Source organism: Bos taurus, chromosome 16 (genome assembly GCF_002263795.3).
Source record: "Bos taurus isolate L1 Dominette 01449 registration number 42190680 breed Hereford chromosome 16, ARS-UCD2.0, whole genome shotgun sequence".
Lineage (NCBI taxonomy): Eukaryota > Metazoa > Chordata > Mammalia > Artiodactyla > Bovidae > Bos > Bos taurus.
The window spans coordinates 19,561,904-19,583,711 of record NC_037343.1 but is presented as its reverse complement, the minus strand read 5'-3'; the positions used below and the strand labels follow the sequence as shown (position 1 = coordinate 19,583,711).

At 36.9% G+C, this 21,808-nt stretch overlaps 1 protein-coding gene across 1 annotated transcript in view; it reads left to right on the top strand.

The window, feature by feature from the left end:
• Positions 1-21,808, top strand: part of USH2A (usherin) — a 923,574-nt gene that overhangs the window by 232,195 nt on the left and 669,571 nt on the right. The window contains exons 15-19 of the mRNA NM_001191425.2: positions 571-729; positions 11,537-12,031; positions 13,031-13,300; positions 14,886-15,055; positions 19,936-20,080. Coding sequence (NP_001178354.2) covers positions 571-729; positions 11,537-12,031; positions 13,031-13,300; positions 14,886-15,055; positions 19,936-20,080 — 1,239 coding nt within the window. The remainder of the gene's footprint in view (positions 1-570; positions 730-11,536; positions 12,032-13,030; positions 13,301-14,885; positions 15,056-19,935; positions 20,081-21,808) is intronic.

The window sequence follows — 21,808 nt, the reverse complement described above, 5'->3', positions numbered from 1 at the left end:
ATGTGGAATCTTAAAAAATTAACAAATAAAGCAGATACAGACTAACAGACACAGAATAAACTAGTGGTTGCCAAAGGAGTAGTGTTGGGGTAAGGGTAAGGGAATGGGTGAAGTAGATGAAGGGGATTAAGAAGTACAAACTTCTTATTACAAAATAAGTCACGGGGATGTAATGTACAACACAGGGAATATAGTTAATAATACTGGAATAACTGTGTGGTACATAATCTAAATAAGCATCAAATCACTCTGTTATACATCTGAAATGAATACGTCAACGATACTTCAATAAAAGTAAGTGCTTAATGTAAACTTTTGTGGTTTGTCCCCAACCGTATTTATGTCAGCTGTGTTGACCTACAAATGTGTTTTATATTTATAGATAAAAAGCTTTGTTTTAGAGAACACATGATGTATGCCCTTTGTTTATTAATGTCATGGTAAACCACATGTCTTCTTGATAAAGTAATCTTGAATCAGAAAGACCTCTTTGCTGGGTATCTTACTTCAGTTTACTTGTGTCATTATTGATTGCCTTTGCTAATACATGCTCTCTTCATTGTAATTTAGCTCCATCCCAGCAACCTCCACCCAGAGGACAAGTTCAAAGTTCTTCTGCTATCAATCTTTCCTGGAGTCCACCTGATTCTCCAAATGCCCACCGGCTTACTTACAGTTTATTCAGGGACGATTTCGAAATCTACACAGTTGAAGATCAATACCCATACAGTGAGTTTCCAGGTTTGGTGTTGGAAAGATAAAATATTCTGAGAATTGATACATTAGTTAAGTTCCTTGACATTGAGGAGAAATGCTGTTGTTTACCAGTTGTTTAGCTGTTGATTCAAGCAGAGAGAGAATCACAGATCTCACTAATAGTCAAAGAAAGCTAGTGAAAATGAGATGCTTATCATTTGATAAGTCATGAAGGCTTATCAAAGCCTCAAAGATGAAAAAAAAATACTCTTTACAGCATTGATGAAGATATGGAGAAGCTAGGACTTACATAAATTGCTGGGCTATCTGTGTGAGTTTGCTGGTATGACTTTTCATGTGGGACAACTTGTTAAAATATATAAGAATCCTTACTCTTTTGTAAACCATTTGACTCAGCAAACATACTTCAGAAAATTTATTTCAAATGAAATCAAAAGTGGACAGCAAATCACAAAATACTTCCAAAGCTCCACTATTTGTAGTAGCAAAATATTGGAAAAAGTCAGACACTCAGAAAACTTTTAGTAAATTATGGTACACGGCATGATAGAATCTGGTACATTATTAAGTGAATTGTAGAATATGGTTACCCATAAAATGCTGTCTTAATTTACTTATCAGTGAATAGAAAATGTCCATGACATACTGTTTAAGGTATTGGGTTAAGATCTTATAGAAAAAACTAAATGAACCTTTTAGCCAACCCAATAGGTTAATTCAGTAGTAAAATCAAACATCAATTATACCCTTCAATCTAGAGGCAGAGGCATGTTTTCCAGAGTAACATATTTTGATCTATTGATAACTAAAAGATATGAAAAATAACCTATCAATTATATACATTTAATTAAAAACATAAAATACAACAAACTGATGTGTAGTTTTATCTGTGTATAAGGATTGTAGAAAATTTATCAAATATTTCTGTTACAAGCATATCAAATTTTAAATTCTCAGATTGAAAAGTGAACTTCTCTAAAAGGGAAAGGAGAGTGTTAACATGAAAACAAATAGCTTAAATTTATGCATATATTGCCATTTTCACAGAGGTAGAACCCAGCAACTCTGAAATGAAATTGAGAGGGGAAGGATATGAACAAACCCATGAAGATTATCTTTGCACCTGTAACTTGTATGAATTTTAAAGGATCTTGTGGAAATCAAGCTATAGAGACCCATTATCTTTAACAAATTATATTCAGATATTTTAGATACTGTTTCCCTAAAAGCAGAATGAAGACTTAGAAATTTTTACATTCATCTGTCTTCTCTGATGTTTGCTTCCATTATGTTTAGCTACAAGCTATTTTAGGAAACTAGTTTTAAGTAATACTGAAACATTTATTCCAATTCAGGTTTCTATTTCATTCTCTTTATATAAGACCCAACTTTCCAAATTCTTGTTTAACATGCATAATTAGTTAGAAAAGTGTATAGAAACACTGAAGTTCCATAATCTTCTTGTTTTGACATATGGATTGGCATTACAGCTTTTGCATAGCATACATTTTTATTTTATATATATTGCCGCAGGTTACACTCTGCACCCAGTTCGGTATGACTTACATTACTACACCCAGTACTTTGTGTTATCTCTAAGTGTAGCTTCAGTACTTCAAGTCTTCTTTGAAGTTAATGGAAATTCTGAACTCCATGATGCAGATTGCAAACGGAAATGAACATCTGTCTACATCTGCCATGTTGGCAAAGCATCCTAAAAACCTGCTACTAGGATGTTATTTTCTTCCAAATATCAGCATGATCCAGGTGTCCTGAAACTTAAGCTTTTGTGATAGGAGAAGAGAGGGTTATACTAATATTGAAAGTGATTTAGAAGATGACAGTACCACTGGTTGGATTAATTCTACAGTTGTGAATTAGGGTCACTCTGTTTTCCATATATCAACATTTTATAGAACACTGCATGTGAACACCACACTCTGGCCCTTTTACATGATTGCACTAATATAGAATCTAAATAACAGGTTTTTTTTTTACATAATGTGTGCTTATTGACTAATCAGACATTTATATAATCCCATTAAACAAAGTATTATTTCTTAAATCCTTATCTTTCATTAAAAAATGCTGCTTCTGGCATTTCTTGACAATGACTATAATTAATGATGTGAAAATTATCTGCCTGATGGCATTTGAACAGTAAGAACAATTGGTTAATGTTGTCAGAACATTGTATCATTCTAATAATACCCTCATGTTTATTACTCCATTTCCAGTGTGTGGATAGCACGTGTAATATGAAGAGGAAACAGTACTTATATTCAGTCGGATGAACACAAATCTTTGGGTTAAATAAAGGCATTTGGAATTATAGGTGGAGAATCACTGAACTTTTCAAAGAAAATTAATAGTGTCGTCTTCCAAGCAAGTTTGACCATTTGGTTGAGACTATTATAGAATTCCTTGTTAGAATAAAACTTCTCCTAGCTGGCCTGATGCACTATGGGGTTCTCCAGAGTGGTAGTTGCCACACTAAGATCATAACACACTGATATTTTCATCTTTAGAACTTGGAAATTATTTGTTCTTAATAATACCCGCTAATAAAGATGGAATCATTTTAAAGTTTATAAATAAATTTTTTAAAGGAAGTTAAGGTATAGTCAGTGATTTCCCTAAGTAACATTTCACTGATTTTTGCATCCTCTTCAGTTTTCAAGAGTAGAAGAGAAAGATGTAAGGGTAAAGTTAGTACATTGGGTGTTGCACATAATCAGCACTTTTAATATTATTCATCTCCCCTACAGCATCAGTCAGGGTTGCCCACTGGTATTTTATGTGCCACAGTGGTGAAGGGAGGGCTTTCCAGGTGGTGCTAGTGGTAGAGAACCTGCCTGCCAATGCAGGACACGAAAGAGACACGAGTTCGTTTCCTGGGTTGGGAAGATCCCCTGGAGGAGGGCATGGCAACCCACTCCAGTATTCTTGCCTGGAGAATCCCATGGACAGAGGAGCCTGGTGGGCTACAGTCCATAAGGTTGCAAAGAGTCAGACATGATTGAAGCAACTTAGCATGCAGGGATGAAGAGAACAGCTCTCGTAGGACATAGCATGCTTTTGATTGTACTGAAATTTTAGGTGGCAGTTATTAAATCATTTTTTCCTACTTGAGTTTCAAACTAAAGGTGAACTAGACATAAGAATTCCATCTATAAGATGGAAATAAAAAATAAAAGTCTTCTTCATTACTAAGAGAAGCCAGACTGGAGAGTATAACTTCTGACCAACAGGAAGACAGATTAGAAAAGAAAAAAAAAAAATCAATGAGATGACTGAGTATGCTTTGCTTTTTTTCTCTCCCCAATTCACAATCAATTAAATCTTTCTTCCTTCGGGATACCATGAGTGGGGCGAATAATCCTTAATTGTTACTCTAGGGAAATGTTTCCACAGGGAAACTAGAGGAAGATTGTTTCTGCATGTGACCATTGCTTACATCACTAGGGACGTTCACGTAGTTTAGATGGAGAGCTTTAGACAACACTGCATCTTAGTGATTTCTACCTTTAATGTCTTTATCATCTATTATTCCACACTATATCAAGGGATCAGTGTAGTAAGTGGAAAGAGAGTTCAGTTACCCATGAGAGAAATCAACCAACCAACCAACCAACCAAACAAACCCAGAAAATATAAGCAGGGGATAAGGTTGAGAACAGAATAGAAAATGAAAATCAAGGGTTTTTATTATAAGGCTTTTAATACTACTTCCTAGAAAAAAATAGTTCATATATATATATATATATATATATATATATAAAAAGACTTGTTCATTCAATTATACTTTGTTCTTTGCTTACTACATACCAGCAATAGTATCAACCACTAAAAATACAAGGCTGGAAAGAATAATTCACATTATTGAAAAGAGACATAGATAAATACACCAAAATTACAATGTAGTGTATTAAATATTGAACTAGAATTGACTCAAAAGAGTATTCAATCTTTTTAGAATATTTCTAAGTATCTTATAAGTGGAGAATATATAAGTATCTTATATAAGTATATATATAAGTATACTTGAAGTATCTTATAGAATATATAAGTATCTTATAAGTGGAGGAGGAGTAAAAAGCAACCATGCTTGTAAGGGCAAAGACAGTGATTGAAAACCACTGTAAATTTCTGAAAAGCAGGTGACATGAGCTGAATTATGCAGATACTGCAGTAGAGGAGGAATTAGTCTCATGGAAGAAATTGTATATGACAAGGCATGAAGGTGGGTGAAAAAATAGGGTTAATTCAGGAAACGTGCAGAGTTCCGTGTAGCTCTAGTGCGTGGTGCCACTCACGGCGGGGATCAGTCAAGATTGTGACCCAGTGCATCTCTAAAGAGAAATTGCTGATGATCTTGTGCAGTAGTTTGTCTAAATACCTGATTTTGACTTGAGTGTATGTAAGTTTTTATTATAAATGTAGTATATCCAATTAAGAAAATTTAAAAGAGCAAAAATTAAAGCCTCTCAATTCCAGCATTTCAATGTAAAAACTAATTTCATTTTGGAAAATTTCTGGGAGGGAAAATATGTACTCCAGTTTATTTTTCATAACAAGCCTATGCACTATTATATGTCCTATTTTTTTTTCTCATGTTACTGTTTGGTCTTCATCACGTTTGCTTAAAATAACTATATAACATCCTATTAATGTAATATTAGAATAATATAACTCATGAAAAAATTCTACTTTAAACATTTCCTATTATAAATAGCAAATGCATCATTTTATAGGCTTCTCAAGGAAACATTTCCTAGGAATCTGGCTAACAGTCGTGTCTCATAAAACGTTTCTTACTGTATACTTGAGCAAGTTATTAAGTTGTTCCCTCTCGGTTTCAAAGCTGTTCTTTACTGCCTGCTTTGTGGTAGTGGAACTGGAACCTATAAACATTTCTCCTTTACTCGCTGGGATGATGTTGAATTCTCTCAGGAGAGGCTGTAGGAAGGCACCCCGAGGAAGCTGGAGGTTTCTTTTCCTGGTTGTGGTGTGCATTACTCTCAGAAGGTGATGCTCAGCCATACACAGCAGCACCCCTGGGCAGCTTCCCCTGAGGACCCCAAAGGGCAACTTCCCTACATGCTGGCCTCAGAAGAATGAGTTCTACAAGGTAAACTCAGGAAGATAGCACATGGCAGTCCCAGTAAATTCTGCTGATGCTCAGGTGGCACCTTCGCCTACCACTGTAGATGGTGACTTTCCAGTGAATTCTCCAGTACAGGCCCTTATCACGGGCAGCTTTCCTTGGGACTCTGCCAGTAAGTTTTTTTTCCAATAAGTTCTGTGGTGGAGCAACTCAATTGCTAGAGACCAAGTACCAAAGAACTTCTGCCTTCCTGGAACCTCAGCAAATTTCACCATCAAGTGGACTATGGCTGCATTATCTTTAACAAAGTCTGGTCTCATCCTAGGTCTCAACTCTCTGGGTTCTGTTCCTTCCCTGGGCGCTCTGCCTCAGTCTTAGGAGTAGTGACTTTTCCATCTCATCTCTTCTGCATTCATTAGAGATTTCTGGTCTCCTCAATAGGTAACACCCTTGTGTAATCAATCATTCTTTGTATTCAACTTTCCTTGTTTAGGTTACTCTGTGGGTTCTGTGACCTGATTGAATTCTAGTCTAATATATAATATGTTTTCATGAAGAATTTGCGATGACATATTGAACAGAGTATCAATATTACCCTTCACTCAGATGTTCAATGTCTTAGTATATTCAGGCTGCTGTAACAAAATACCACAGGCAGTTCAGTTCAGTTCAGTTGCGAAGTTGTGTCCAACTCTTTATGACCCCATGGACTGCAGCAGGCGAGGCTTCCCTGTCCATCACCAATTCCCAGAGTTTACTCAAACTCATGTCCATTGAGTCTGTGATGCCATCCAACCAACTCATCCTTTATTGTCCACTTCTCATGCCTTCAATCTTTCCCAACATTAGGGTATTTTCCAATGAGTCAGTTTTTTACATCAGGTAACCAAAGAATTGGAGTTTCAGCTTCAGCATCCGTCCTTCCAATGAATATCCAGGACTGATTTCCTTCAGGACGGACTGGTTGGATCTCCTTGCAGTCCAAGGGACTCTCAAGAGTCTTCTCCAACACCACAATTAAAAAGCATCCAAAAATAAATAAATAAATAAATAAAATAAAAAGCATCAATTCTTTGGCACTCAACTTTCTTTATAGTCCAACTCTCACATCCATATTTGACTACTGGAAAAAACATAGTTTTGACTAGATGGACCTTTAAGGACAAAGCAATGTCTCTGCTTTTTAACATGCTATCTAGGTTGGTCATAAATTTTCTTCCAAGGAGTAAGGGTCTTTTAATTTCATGACTGTAGTCACCATCTGCAGAGATTTTGGAGCCCCCCCAAAATAAAGTCTGTCACTACTTCCATTGTTTCTCCATCTATTGGCCATGAAATGATGGGACCAGATGCCATGATCTTAAGTTTTCTGAATGTTGAGCTTTAAGCCAACTTTTCCACTCTCCTCTTTCATTTTCATCAAGAGGCTCTGTAGTTCTGCTTCGCTTTCTGCCATAAGTGTGGTGTCATCTGCATATCTGGGGTTATTGATATTTCTCTCGCCAATTTTGATTCCAGCTTGTGTTTCATCCAGTCTACCATTTCTCATGATATACTCTGCATGTAAGTTAAATAAACAGGGCGACAATATACAGCCTTGATGTACTCCTTTTCCTATTTAGAACCAGTCTGTTGTTCCATGGCCAGTTCTAACTGTTGTTGCTTGACCTGCATCCAGATTTCTCAGGAGGCAGGTCAGGTGATCTGGTATTCCCATGTCTTGAAGAATTTTCCACAAATTGTTGTGATCCACACAGTCAAAGGCTTTGGCATAGTCAATAAAGCAGAAGTAGACATTTTTCTGGAACTCTCTTGTTTCTTTGATGATCCAGCAGATGTTGGCAATTTAACCTCTGGTTCCTCTGCCTTTTCTAAATCCAGCTTGAACATCTGGAAGTTCATGGTTCACATGCTGTTGAAACCTGACTTGGAGAATTTTGAGCATTACTTTACTAGTGTGTGCCATGAGTACAATTGTGAGGTTGTTTGAGCATTCTTTGGCATTGCCTTTCTTTGGGATTGGAATGAAAACTGACCTTTTCCAGTCCTGTGGCCACTGCTGAGTTTTCCAAATGTTCTTGCATATTGAGTGAAGCACTTTCAGAGCATCATCTTTTATATTTGAAATAGCTCAACTGGAATTCCATCACCTCCTCTAGCTTTGTTTGTAATGATGCTTCCTAAGGGCCACTTGACTTCACATTCCAGGATGTCTGGCTCTAGGTGAATGATCAAGCCATGGTGATTATCTGGGTCATGAAGATCTTTGTACAGTTCTTCTGTGTATTCTTACCACCTCTTCTTGATATCTTCTCCTTCTGTTAGGTCCACACCATTTCTGTCCTTTATTGTGCCCATCTTTGCATGAAAAGTTCTATTGGTATCTCTAATTTTCTTGAAGAGATCTCTAGTCTTTCCCATTCTATTATTTTCCTCTATTTCTTTGCATTGATCACTGAGGAAGGCTTTCTTATCTCTCCTTCCCATTCTTTGGACTTCTGCATTCAAATGGGTATATCTTTCCTTTTCTCCTTTACTTTCACTTCTCTTCATTTCATAACTGTTTGTAAGGCCTCCTCAGACAACTACTTTGCCTTTTGCATTTCTTTTTCTGGGGATGGTCTGGATCACTGCCTCCTGTACAATGTCATGAATCTCTGTCCATAGTTCTTCAGGCACTCTATCAGATCTAATCCCTTGAATCTATGTGTCACTTCCACTGTAAAATCATAAGGGATTTGATTTAGGTCATACCTGAATGGTCTAGTGGTTTTCCCTACTTTCTTCAACTTAAGTCTGAATTTGGCAAGAAGAAGTTCATGGTCTGAGACACAGTCAGCTCCCAGTCTTGTTTTTGCTGACTGTATAGAGCTTCTCCATCTTTGGCTGCAAAGAAAATGATCAATCTGATTTTGGTGTTGGCCATCTGGTGATGTCCATGTGTAGAGTCTTTTCTTGTGTTGTTGGAAGAGGGTGTTTGCTATGACCAGTGCATTCTCTTGGCAAAACTTTGTTAGCCTCTGCTCTGCTTCATTCTGTACTCCAAAGCCAAATTTGCCTGTTTCTCCAGGTATTTCTTGACTTCCTACTTTTGCATTCCAGTCCCCTATAATGAAAAGGACATCTTTTTTGGGTGTTAGTTCTAGAAGGTCTTGTAGGTCTTCATAGAATCATTCAACTTCAGCTTCTTCAGCATTACTAGTCAGGGCATAGACTTGGATTACAGTGATATTGAATGGTTTGCCTTGGAAACGAACAGAGATCATTCTGTCATTTTTGATATTGCATCCAAGTACTGCATTTCAGGCTCTTTTGTTGACCATGATGGCTACTCCATTTCTTCTGAGGGATTCCTGCCTGCAGTAGTAGATATAATGGTCATCTGAGTTAAATTCACCCATTCCAGTACATTTTAGTTCTCTGATTCCTAGAATGTCGACGTTCATTCTTGCCATCTCCGGTTTGACCACTTCCAATTTGCTTTAATTCATGGACCTGACATTCCAGGTTCCTATGCAATATTGCTCTTTACAGCATCAGACCTTGCTTCCATCACCAGTCACATCCACAACTGGGTATTGTTTTTGCTTTGGCTCCGTCTCTTCATTCTTTCTGGAGTTATTTCTCCACTGATCTCTAATAGCATACTGGGCACCTACTGACCTGAGGAGTTCATTTTTCAGTGTCCTATATTTTCCCCTTTTCATACTGTTCATGGGGTTTCAAGGCAAGAATACTGATGTGGTTTGCCATTCCCTTCTCCAGTGGTCCATGGTTTGTCAGACCTCTCCACCATGGCCCGTCTGTCTTAGGTGGCCCTACACAGCGTAGCTCATCATTTCATTGAGTTAGATAAGGCTGTGGTCCATGTGACCAGATTGGTTAGTTTCTGTGATTGTGGTTTTCAGTCTGTCTGCCTTCTGATGGAGAACAATAAGAGGCTTATGGAAGCTTCCTGATGGCAGAGACTGACTGAGGGGGAAACTGGTCTTATTCTGATGGGTGGGCCCATGCTCAGTAAATCTTTAATCCAATTTTCCACCACAGGCAGAGTGGCTTCTAAACCACAGAAATGTATTTCCCAGTGTTATGGAGGCTGGAAGTCCAAGGTCAGGGTGTCAGCATGGTTGGATTCTAATGAGGGCTCTCTTTGGGTTTGCAGTCTGCCAGCTCTTCCCTGTGTTCTGATGTGGTGAAAGGAACAAGGAGTTTTTCCAGAGTTTTCTTTCACAACTAATTCCATTTGTGGACTCTACCCTTATGACCTCATCATTTTTCAAAGGCCCCCCTTCTTAAATCATCACCTTGGGTATTCTGTTCCTGCTATCTGAACTTGGGGAATATACAGTATTCAGTCTGTAGAAGTCATTCTTATTCAGTCTTCAATTATTCCCTTTCCCCAACCATCATGACGGTGCTGGGGGGAAGGACAGCTTCCCTCTGGTCCTTTGCATTTGCGAGACATCAGAAGATGCTGGCTTATATAGTGGTGATGCTCATGTAACTCTTGTGACATCCGATGCATGGAGCTAGGGAGCACGCCTTCATCCTTATTTTGCTTGGGTCCTGGTAAGTACCTTGCTATCTCATCCTATGGTCTCCAGCTATTGCTGAGAGCTCCCGGGGATTGGTTTCCCACATTCTCCATCCAACCTTTGATCCACCCAAGTCTGGAGGGTCATCTTGTCCCAGTCATAGAAGGTCAAGTTACACACTCGCTGGATCTCAACCCAACATCCTCATCACTCAGGAAACAAAGCAAAATGACACTTTACACAGTGAATTATTTTTCTTTTAGCACTTAAATAGTGCCACATCCTCCCTCTAATATAGGCGACCTCTGCATGATGAACCTTTCCTCCCCTTCCCCCACACATGAGCAGGAGGGATTAGACATTTGTATGCCTCAGAATCCTGCTGTACACTGTCTGTCCCTTAGAGAATGGAAAGTTCCAGTGCCTGATCATGTCCCCTCCCCATAATTTTTTTTCCTTTTATTAGTACCTCCTTTTTCTACCTCCTTCTCTCTTCAGATCTTTCATGTGTGAATTCTCCATTGCTGATAAAATAAAAAATGTCTCTACAAAATAGCAGATTAAAGCAACAATAGCCATCTACAATTTCAGTTTCCATGGGTTATAAATTCAGGAAACATCCTAGTCAGGATGTTGGGTGGTGACAGACATGGCTTGTGCAGTAGTTTGCAAGCTGTCGATCTAGTGTATCAGTGTCTAATGAACAGTCTGATTAAGAAACGTGCATGCATGCGTGCTGAGTCGTGTCCAGCTTTTTGTGACCCCATAGACTATAGCCCACTGGCTCCTCTCTTCATGGGATTTCCCAGGCAAGAATACCAGAGTGGGTTGCCATTTCCTACTCCAATAAGAACTATAGTTATTTCTGTTTCAGAGAACTGCAAGGATGCTATAAAAAGGATACTGTGTCATGTAAAGAACAAAACAAGAGTTTAAGCTTCTAAGAATGCATCATTACAAATGGCACTTTTCTTACATTATACTACACAATAAAAATAACCAGTGTTTGCTTTATCTCAATTTAAAAAAATATGAACCATATTCTTATTCAAAAGAGTAGATTGTTGTGGTTATGTATTGATATTATGTTACATAATAGAAAAACAATTAGAAATGATTCCCTACCTGTTTGTGGAATATAAATATTCTTTTTCTCCTTTTCTTCTTTTAATTTCAGGTATTCAGTACTTCTTAGACACTGCCCTGGTGCCATATACCTCGTATTCCTATTATATCTTGACCAGCAGCGTGCATGGTTCAACACGAAGCACAGCTGTCACCTACAGGACAAAACCAGGGACCCCAGTGGGAAGTTTGAATTTAAGTTATATCAGCCCTGTTAGCTCAGACTCTGTGACACTTACCTGGGCTTCACCTTCAAATCGTTCTGGTCCTATTGAGAAGTATATTTTGTCCTGTGCTCCTCTTCATGATGTCCAGCCCTGTTCTCCCTATGAAGGCCCAGAGACCACCACTACCATCTGGAATCTGCTTCCATTCACCAAGTACCGTTTTGCTGTGCAGGCGTGTACTAGTGGGGGCTGTTTGCACAGCACCCCTTTGACAGTGACCACCGCCCAGGCAGCTCCCAGAAGGCTGGGTCCACCCAAGGTGCGGAAGATCAGTTCCACAGAGCTTCACGTAGAATGGGCTCCACCGATGGAACCAAATGGTAGGAGTTCAAGGCCTACATTTCCCATTTTTGGGTAGAAGGAGGTGAATCTGGGTATTTGAAATTTTCAGTAAGATTCTGGCAACTGTTTTGTTTTTATAATTGCAGGATGTTGTAATTGGGAAACAGTTTCTGAAGATATAAGATACTGTTTGTCCTGGTTAGTAAAATAAGTGTATTTCTTTAATCTAATAACAAACTCCACTCATTTAAATTGCCCCCTAAAAGGCTAATATTATCTTTGCTCTTAATGACATCTGCCATAACACAAATGATGTTTCTAATTTGAAACTCACTTAGGAAATGCATTATATTTGACTGTGTCACAAGTTAGGGCACCCATAAGTAGTAAATTTTCTTTTAAGTGAGAAAAAGATATGAAATAATACAAAAAATATGTATATAGGCTAACCAACTCCATTAAGTTAATTTTTGTGCTCATATAATTGAACCTTTGGTTATATAGGCCAGCATACATTCATAGATTTTTAATAATTTAATATCATGTACATATTATGGCAAAAGCTTTTTTCTTGGAATTTTTAACATACTTGATTAGATATAAATAAACTGTAATATTCTAACATTTATGTAAATAAGGCTTATATTAAACAGATAATAAAATTTAAATCCCTAAATTTGAAAATATACACTTTGATCAAATTTCCAAAAACAAATAGCCATTCTTAGTGGAAATTATAATCATCCTGAAAAATACTGAATTTACCTATCATAAGTTATAATTATTTTGTGTTTGTGCATTTTCCATTTCTTTTTCATTTTCCATGAATATGCTTTTTAGTAATATTTCATACTTTCATGTAGCTATGAGTTTTTGTTTCTTTAGAAGTGCCTATCATCTATATTACCAAGGAAATGGACAGGTAATTGAGTCAGAACAATGAAAGCAAAGACTCTTCAAATAATCTAACCTCACATGATCAATAAAATAGGCCATTTGTCTAATACGTCATCTTTTTCACGGTTTCACTTTTCCAGGCATAATTATAAGATATGAACTGTATATGAAAAGACTGAAGTCTAGTGGAGAAACAAGGTCAGCAGAAAGTCAAGTTTTTCAGAGCAGTGGCTGGCTCGGTCCTCACCCTCTTGCAGAATCAGCCAATGAAAATGCTCTAGAACCTCCAGAAACAACCACAGTCATCACTGGCTTGGAGCCATACACCAAGTACAAGTTTAGAGTCTTAGCTGTGAACATGGCTGGGAGTGTGTCTTCTGCCTGGACCACAGGAAGAACGGGAGAATCAGGTGAAGATCAGGGCTTTGAACTCTACTTTGAAAACACCTGAATGAAAATATTTCCTCAAATTAAAGTCATCAGTACTAACTACATTGGAAAAGCAAGAGTTAATAAACTTGCATAAGCCAAGGAATTATTGAATACATGGATTGGTTGCATATATAATTCAAAGTCATAAAGTTCTTGCAGTAGGTTTTAGGGAAAATTTAATGTTTTAGCTATTACCTCAAGGGAGAAAACTGACCAAACTATAGTCATAGTCTTTTGGGAACATTCATCAGAAATAGCAATTGGTTTCCAGTCCTGAAGTGGGTTGGCCATATGTCCCATCCTGCTCCAAATTCAGTACAATTTATGTTCAATGAAAAAGATAACTGTTGCCAGTTTCATAAATCTGTTTTTGTTTTTCTTTCTTTTTCTTAAAGAAATAGTTTAAGTACTAGATTGGACCTGAAAATATAATCCCAGACATCAAAGTTTGTAATTCACAAGTGTGTTTATAAGCAGTATGATAAGGAAGGATGGTTAAAAGTTTTAATTTTTCTAAGCTATCATTACTAAAGCAAGTGAGATATTTTTAAGCCTCCACCTCATTCTTTATATTATAAACACTTCAAATTTCATGAGCCCTTAACAAAAAAAAATAAAAATACACTTTTGCTATGCTTTGAAGCTATAGATATCCAAAGAGATCCAAGTGCTGATTTAAGTGGGATATGTTAGGATTGTGAAGGGTAAGGGGAATTTCAGGTTTGATGTCCAAGGGAATCATTTCATAAATAAAATGTGCGTTGTGCTTGAGCATCTCTTAAGTGACTTCCAGCCATCTTGGCCAAATAATAGTGCCATGATAGCACAAGTGATGAGCCATGGCATTCTGGAAGGGGAAAATCAAGGTCAGAAATGAAAAGTAATGGATGAAATAGCAATACTGGGCCCTCCTAATCGTATGGGTCACTGGCTAATGAGAGTGCAGTGAGGTCCTTTGATAATACACCTTTGGTCAGCACATTTAAAATCCGTATTAAGATCTCAAGGATGGTAGGTAGAGAATGTATGTATGTACATCCCTGAACATTTCTATCAGGATTTACTGAAAACTTTTCACATGTCTTCAGGGTTATTTAGAACACTTTCAATGTTCCTCTTTCTAAAGCGTAATACTCTCCAAGAAGTTCAGTGAAGTACTTACATATATAAGAAATCCAATATGTCCCTATGCATTGTTCTAAGCTGTGGACTGAGACGTATTCTGTTTTGTGGTTTTTCCTTCTAAAGACTTCATACAACTTATGATTTCCTCCCCTATTACCTACCAGTTTTCTTTATGAACACAGGTCAATTCCTATTTTTATTTTGTAAATGGAAAACATCTTTGTTAGTAATGTGAGGTAGAGAACATGCTTGAAGATATATTTTTAAGTGAGTATTTTTTTATATACATGCCAGCATATTCTTTGATTTTTAAAATAAGAGTATTACATAAGGAATGTGATGTTTCTGAAACTATTAATAGGATAAACTTGTGATTTCAGCTTGAAAACCTGTTCATGTGACATTCATTGTTTCGGCTGTTGTTATTGTCGTTAATAGCGCCTATATTTGTGATGCCCCCTTCAGTCTCCCCACTGTCTCCTCACTCGCTCAATGTGTCCTGGGAGCTGCCACCGGACAGTGTTACAAGAGGAAAAGTTGTGGGGTATAACATCAGTATGATTTCTGAACAATCACCTCAACAGTCTTATCCAATGGTAGTTCCACAGGTATTGTTATTTCCAATTCATGTCCTTCTAGAATTGAATTATGTCTTTGTTTTTATAGTTTCTGCATTTGCAGAATTCTGGCAGAATTTTCATCTATACAATCCTTAAATGGGGAATTTTTTCTTATATAATATCACTTATTTTTTTCTAGTACAAATGTAAATAGTATGGATATACTTTTGTTTCATGAAATCTGCTTTTCCTACTTAGCATATATCCTCAAGTATCTTTCAAGAGGTTGACGTTCAGTAGCTATGTACTATTGTATTGGTTAGGTACACAATAATGATTCAACCAATGCACAATCAATTGGTATGTATATTGTATGAATTCTTTTGGAAATGTAAATAACATCGATAAGAACATTTTGTATGTACATTTGTATATTTCAAGTTCCTAAGAAAAATTTCTGAGGGATGCAGTTTATTTTACAGCTTATAGCAAAGGTTATGAACATTTCAAGGTTTAGGATATGTAGTGACATATTGCTTACTAGTGGGTCATCTCCAGTCAGCAGTAATGAGACTAATGATCATAGGTAACAGTTACTGAGGCTTTACTTTGTACACATACTAAATCATGATATGTATAACATTCTTGGAAGATGAGAAGCTCTTGTTACTCTCCATGATACGGTATGGCCAGTGTTCTTTCTATCAGCACAAGGGTCATTCAGTCTCTCAGTCATATGCGACTCTGCGACCCCATGGACTGCCGCACGCCAGGCCTCCCTGTCCATCACCAGTTCCCGGAGTTTACTCAAACTCATGTCCATTGAGTCAGTGATGCCATCCAACCATCTTATCCTCTGTTGTCCCCTTCTCCTCTGGCCTTCAATCTTTCCCAGCATCAGGGTCTTTTCAAATCAGTCAGTTCTTCGCATCAGGTGGGCCAAAGTATTGGAGTTTCAGCTTCAGCATCCGACCTTCCAATGAACACCCAGGACTGATCTCCTTTAGGATGGACTGGTGGGATCTCCTTGCAGTCCAAGGGACTTTTAAGAATCTTCTCCAACACCACAGTTCAAAAGCATCAATTCTTCAGCACTCAGCTTTCTTTATAGTTCAACTCTCACATCCATACATGACTACTGGAAAAACCATAGCTTTGGCTAGATGGACCTTTGTTGGCAAACTAATGTCTTTGCTTTTAATATGCTTGTCTAGGTTGGTCATAACTTTCCTCCAAGGAGCAAGCATCTTTTAATTTCATGGCTGCAACCACCATCTGAGTGATTTTGGAGCCCAAAAAAATAGTCCGTCTCTGTTTCCCCATCTATTTGCCATAAAGTGATGGGACTAGATGCCATGATCTTAGTTTTCTGAATCTTGAGCTTTAAGCCAACTCTTTCACTCTCCTGTTTCACTTTCATCAAGAAGCCCTTTAGTTCTTCTTCACTTTCTGCCATAAGTGTGGTATCATCTGCATATCTGAGTTATTGATATTTCCCACCGCCATTCTTGATCCAGCTTGTGCTTCATCCAGTCCAACATTTCTCATGATGTACTCTGCATATAAGTTAAATGAGCCGGGTGACAATATACAGCCTTGATGTACTCTTTTCCTAATTTGGAACCAGTCTGTTGTTCCATGTCCAGTTCTAACTGTTACTCCTTGACCTGTATCCATATTTCTCAGGAGGCAGGTCAGGTGGTCTGGTATTCCCATCTCTTGAAGAATTTTCCACAGTTTGTTGTTATCTGCGCAAAGGCTTTGGCATAGTCAATAAAGCAGAAATAGATGTTTTCTGGAACCCTCTTGATTTTTCAATGATCCAACAGATGTTGGCAATTTGATCTCTGGTTCTTCTGCCTTTTCTAAATCCAGATTGAATATCTGGAGGTTCATGGTTCATGTACTGTGAAACCTGACTTGTAGAATTTTGAGCATTCTTTGGCATTGCCTTTCATTGGGATTGGAATGAAAACTGACCTTTTCCAGTCCTGTGGCCACTGTTGAGTTTTTCCAAATTTGCTAGTATATTGAGTACAGCACTTGCACAGCATCATCTTTTAGGATTTGAAATAGCTCAACTGGAATTCCGTCACCTCCTCTAGCTTTGTAGTGATGCTTCCTAAGGTGCACTTGACTTCGCATTCCAGGATGTCTGGCTCATCAGACTTGTGGATGTGGGGTCTGGACACAGCATATTATGCCTTCTGGCTATTACTTGTATTATAATATTCTATTCCAAGAAAGTAAAATTAAAAAAAAAAAGCATAGTTTATAAAACACGTCCCAGAAATCAACTTGTTTTGATCCCATTTTTACCAATTACTAGGCATATCTCACATCTCTGTGCTTGAGATTTCACTAATTTGTTAAATGCAAAAACAATTTCTGCTTATCTATAGTTTATATGGAGCTTAAAAAGCTCAACAGATATTAGATATTATTTTTAGTGATTGTTATTAATGGGATAGGATTACATACATTTATAAAATATTCAATAGGGCAGGAAAATATTTTTATATTGAGAAAACAGGTATATAAAAATCTTTGATCATTTTAAAATAACTTTATTTATTTATTTTGACAGTGCTGGGTCTTTGTGGCTGTGTAGGGTTTTCTCTAGCTGTGGCAATCGCTGTGATCTAGCTGTGGTGCTTGGGCGTCTGATTGCAGTGGCTTTTCTCATCGCAGAACATGGGCTCAATAGCTGCAGTTCCTGGGCTCTGGAGCACAAGCTTAGCAGTTGTGGTGCATGGGCTTAGCTGCTCCACAGCAGGGATCTTCTGGGACCAGGGATCGAACCCATATCTCTTGCATTGGCAGATGGATTCTAACCACTGAGCCACCAAGGGAGTCCCCTTTATTTGTTTAAAAGTCTTTTTGTGTGTGTGTGGCAGAATTAAAATAAGGATATAGATATGTCACTTTATTTTCTTTCTTGCACCCTCTCCTGCAAGTATTCCATCATATATTCAAGAAAATTAAATCACCAGTGGCAAAGTCGAATTTTTTTTTTTACATTCTCAACAATTAAATTTATATCCACACTGACCTGAATGTGTGTCATTATAATCTTGATAAATAAATAGCCAAAATTTCTGGGGAAAGCCTACTGTAAAAAATAATGGTTAAAGGATCTTTCACTAAGAATGTGGCAGGAGACATTTATAGAAGTGGTGACGTTATCATTGTAGGATTTTAAGCTTTGCTCCTTTAAGATTAATCCCCCCAAAAAGTTTTCAATTAAATATATCCTTTAAAACTTGTTAAGATGATTCTGTATACATGATAAAGACACAGTTTATCTGAGTGATAATTTTACATGCCCCAAACTCTAGGAAAAATGTCTGTTAAAAATCACATAATTTCTATTAACTATATGTAGAGGAGTAAAATTTAATCAAAATTAATATTAATCCACATTTTCTCTTTACTACATTTCATTATGTGTTCTTGAGACAGAGAATACTTTGTTTAAAAAGATAAAACTTTTAAAATTAAATAAATACTTTAATGTATTTTATCTTAACAATTGCAGAAAATCTACATTAAATTTCATCAGAATTGTTCTAAATAGGATAAATTTTATAGCAATATTAAGTAAGTTTTACTCATTTCCAAGTTTTCTTTGCGGGGTGGGAGGGGGGAAGCTTTAAATCACATTGCACAAAAGAAAAAAAAATTATATCCTCAAAATCTAAGTAGCCATTTTGAAACTAGAAAAAGGATTAGTAAATCAGTGTTTGATGTTTTTCTGATTTCTAAATGTAATTGAAGGAAGTGGTATTAATGTTTTTACATTTTCTCCATTTTTAGAATCTTTAAATCACCTTTATTTCTGAAAAATGTTATGTTAACAATGTAATTTATATTCTAATCACACTGCTTTCCAGAACTACTCAGCTTATGAAAATTTAAAGTCAATACTCAGGCATATAATCCAAATGAATTTTATTGTACTCCTAAAGGAAAAACAAAATCTGGAAATTGACTTCATATGTAACTAATATTTAGTTATATGTAGTATTTATATGTATGGAAGATTATTTGATATCCTGTTATCAGTATCTCTTAGAAAAATAGTTTGTGCTCATGCATGCTGTCAGACTGTTGGTTAATGACTTTTTTCTGAATATAATCACCAGGGGCCTTTGTATCTATAGACTAAGCAAATTTACATGGTTGCTTTTGATCAGTTCTAGTTATATTGACAGACTAGCTCTTGGTGTTGATTGTTTAATTATTTGTTTATGGACCATAGAGTCTCCTTTGCTCACATCTGCTATTTTCATTCGAAATTGTGTGATAAAGACAATGTTTCAAAAAAAAAAAAAAAAAAAGTAACCGTTTGATCAATATGCTTACACTTAGTTGTACAAGAAAGGCAATTGAGAATTGACTTCATGTAGATGCTCAGTAATCTTTCCTTTTTTCTCCTTTTCCTTCCTGCAGCTTTCTTTCTTTCTTCCTTTTTTTTAAGAGCAAATGATGGGATTGATTTAATGAAGTGATGACATTTTTCTGTACCAGCTCCATCAGCTGGCATGTGGACATTACTGCACTAGGTTCATCCTGGCCAAGCCCTGTGGTTTTATTTGGACTTTTTTCACAATAACAATGAGCGTGTCACCATTCTTTATCTCTACTGTCGGTGACAAGAGCCACACCACCACGCTGCTTTATGAGGCAATAACTCGGTTTCCTCATTTATCCACTCAGGAACTGGATTATTACCTCATAAAACAGTGTGATTGTACAATTATCAATTAAACCCTAGCTTGTTGAGTCCCTTCAAAAAGAAATTCCTTTTTCTAATTGTGGTTGGCAGTAATTCCCTCTGTTGAAATTTCTGGAAATTTGCTTGTCAAGCTTATATTTTTCACAATAGATACCTAATATCTGACTTTTTTTTTTTTCTTACCTTGCAGGTATTGTATACTGCTAAATCCCAAGAACTATCTTATATTGTAAAAGGACTAAAACCTTATAGGATATACAACTTTACTATTTCTCTCTGCAACTCAGTTGGCTGTGTAACCAGTGCTTCAGAAGCAGGACAGACTTTAGCATCAGGTAAGCAAGTTTTAGCGGATGTGAAAAATATATTGTATGTTTATAAAGAAAACACCTACAAAGCTCAATAGCGTCTCTAGTTTGGGCTTAATATTTGTCTTTTCAGCTTTCTCTTACTCCCTCACAAACTCTGATTGCTACTGACCTTGACATAGTTGAACAGAAAAATAAATTTAAGAGCCTGGAGGATTCCTGAGTTGCAGTGTCATAATAAATATAATGAGGTGCAGATTGACTCTAGGACTCAGCCACCACCCTAAGTCCTAAAGGTGTCCCAACAATTGTTAGAAGTATTTAGGAGGCTTCTTGTGAGGATTCGGAATACTTCTCCCTTCAGCCTTAACCTTTTGTGTGGGATTGGATTTACCCACTCCTGCCCCATGGAGCTAACAGCAGACATCCAGAAATTAGTAGGCTGCACTGGTGTCATATTTTGCCTTTATTGGATAGGCAATAGTGTTATTATCTGTTTATTATAAATATAAAATTGCTAGGTGCATAACATTGAAATAAAAAACTTATTATCAAGTATAATCTTAGTAGGAGATGGCTTGTATAATTTTTTGTTTGCTTCACTTAGAACAAATTAAGTTCATACAAACTTGATTACATGTATTATTAACACCTATATAACCCAATTACTTACAAGTTAAGATTTTTTTCAAATCAGTTTTTCTGTCAGCATCCAACAAGGCTTAGTTTCCTGGTGCTCTTTAAGGAAATATCCAGATGTGAAGAGGTTATGAAATTTCTAGCAAACATATTTAGCTATGAAAATATTCCTCAGACCTTCTTCCTTACTGTTTCCATATAAAGTTCCATAGTTTTTGTTATATTTTATTTTAGTTCTGGAAAACTTGTTTGGCCCAAATTATATTAATATACAACAAATATCAAATATAGCAAGTAATTTTTCTTCAAATTTTCTGTCAGCAAGGAAGACTCCAAAGTTTCAAGAAATTATGTTTTATTATCTGCATGAGTGAACTCTGTGTTTTTCACATACTTAACCTATATTTACAAATATTTATGGAGTGCGTAGCTTGAACAAAACACCATTTTCCTGTAAGACTGTACATTTATTTATTTTTATATATTATGTTATTAGAGAGCTACAGAGTGTGGATAATAGCATCTGTCTCCTTTAGGAAAAATGATGTAACTGGGTGATGAGAACAAAAATTAAGAGTAATCTGTCCTGGGGGCCAGAGAAAGTGAAAACAGAAGCCACATGAGCGGAAGATTGGACAGAGGCCTAGTGGAGGCTAAAGGGACCCCGACCATGTGCTTAAGCAGAACTGAAATCACAGCTTTTCAGGGCTTTAGAACATTTAAAAGTCATCTAGGGTGACCGTCTTGCCAATATTAATACATCGCTGGCAACATTCCTTCCAAGTGTTTGATCCTTTAGTGGTAGAGAAACTGCTCCTTCTCCAGCAAATCAGACCATGTGTAGTGACCTCTTTGAAAAGGCAATTTTCAGACTGATAATGATCCAAAATATTTCCTTCTGGCTTCTACTGAACATTCTCCTTCCAATCCCTTGGGGGCTGTTCTCATTTTAATTCCTATTCCTCGTGACATCACGTCCAATAACATCTTCAATAATAATACCTCCACCCAAGTCTTCTTTCCTTAAGGCTGTGTACCATACTAGCTCCCATCTGCACTCTACATGCTCCAGTTTGTGACACTGTTAGGACAGGCTCTTTCCTCTAGATGAGATCT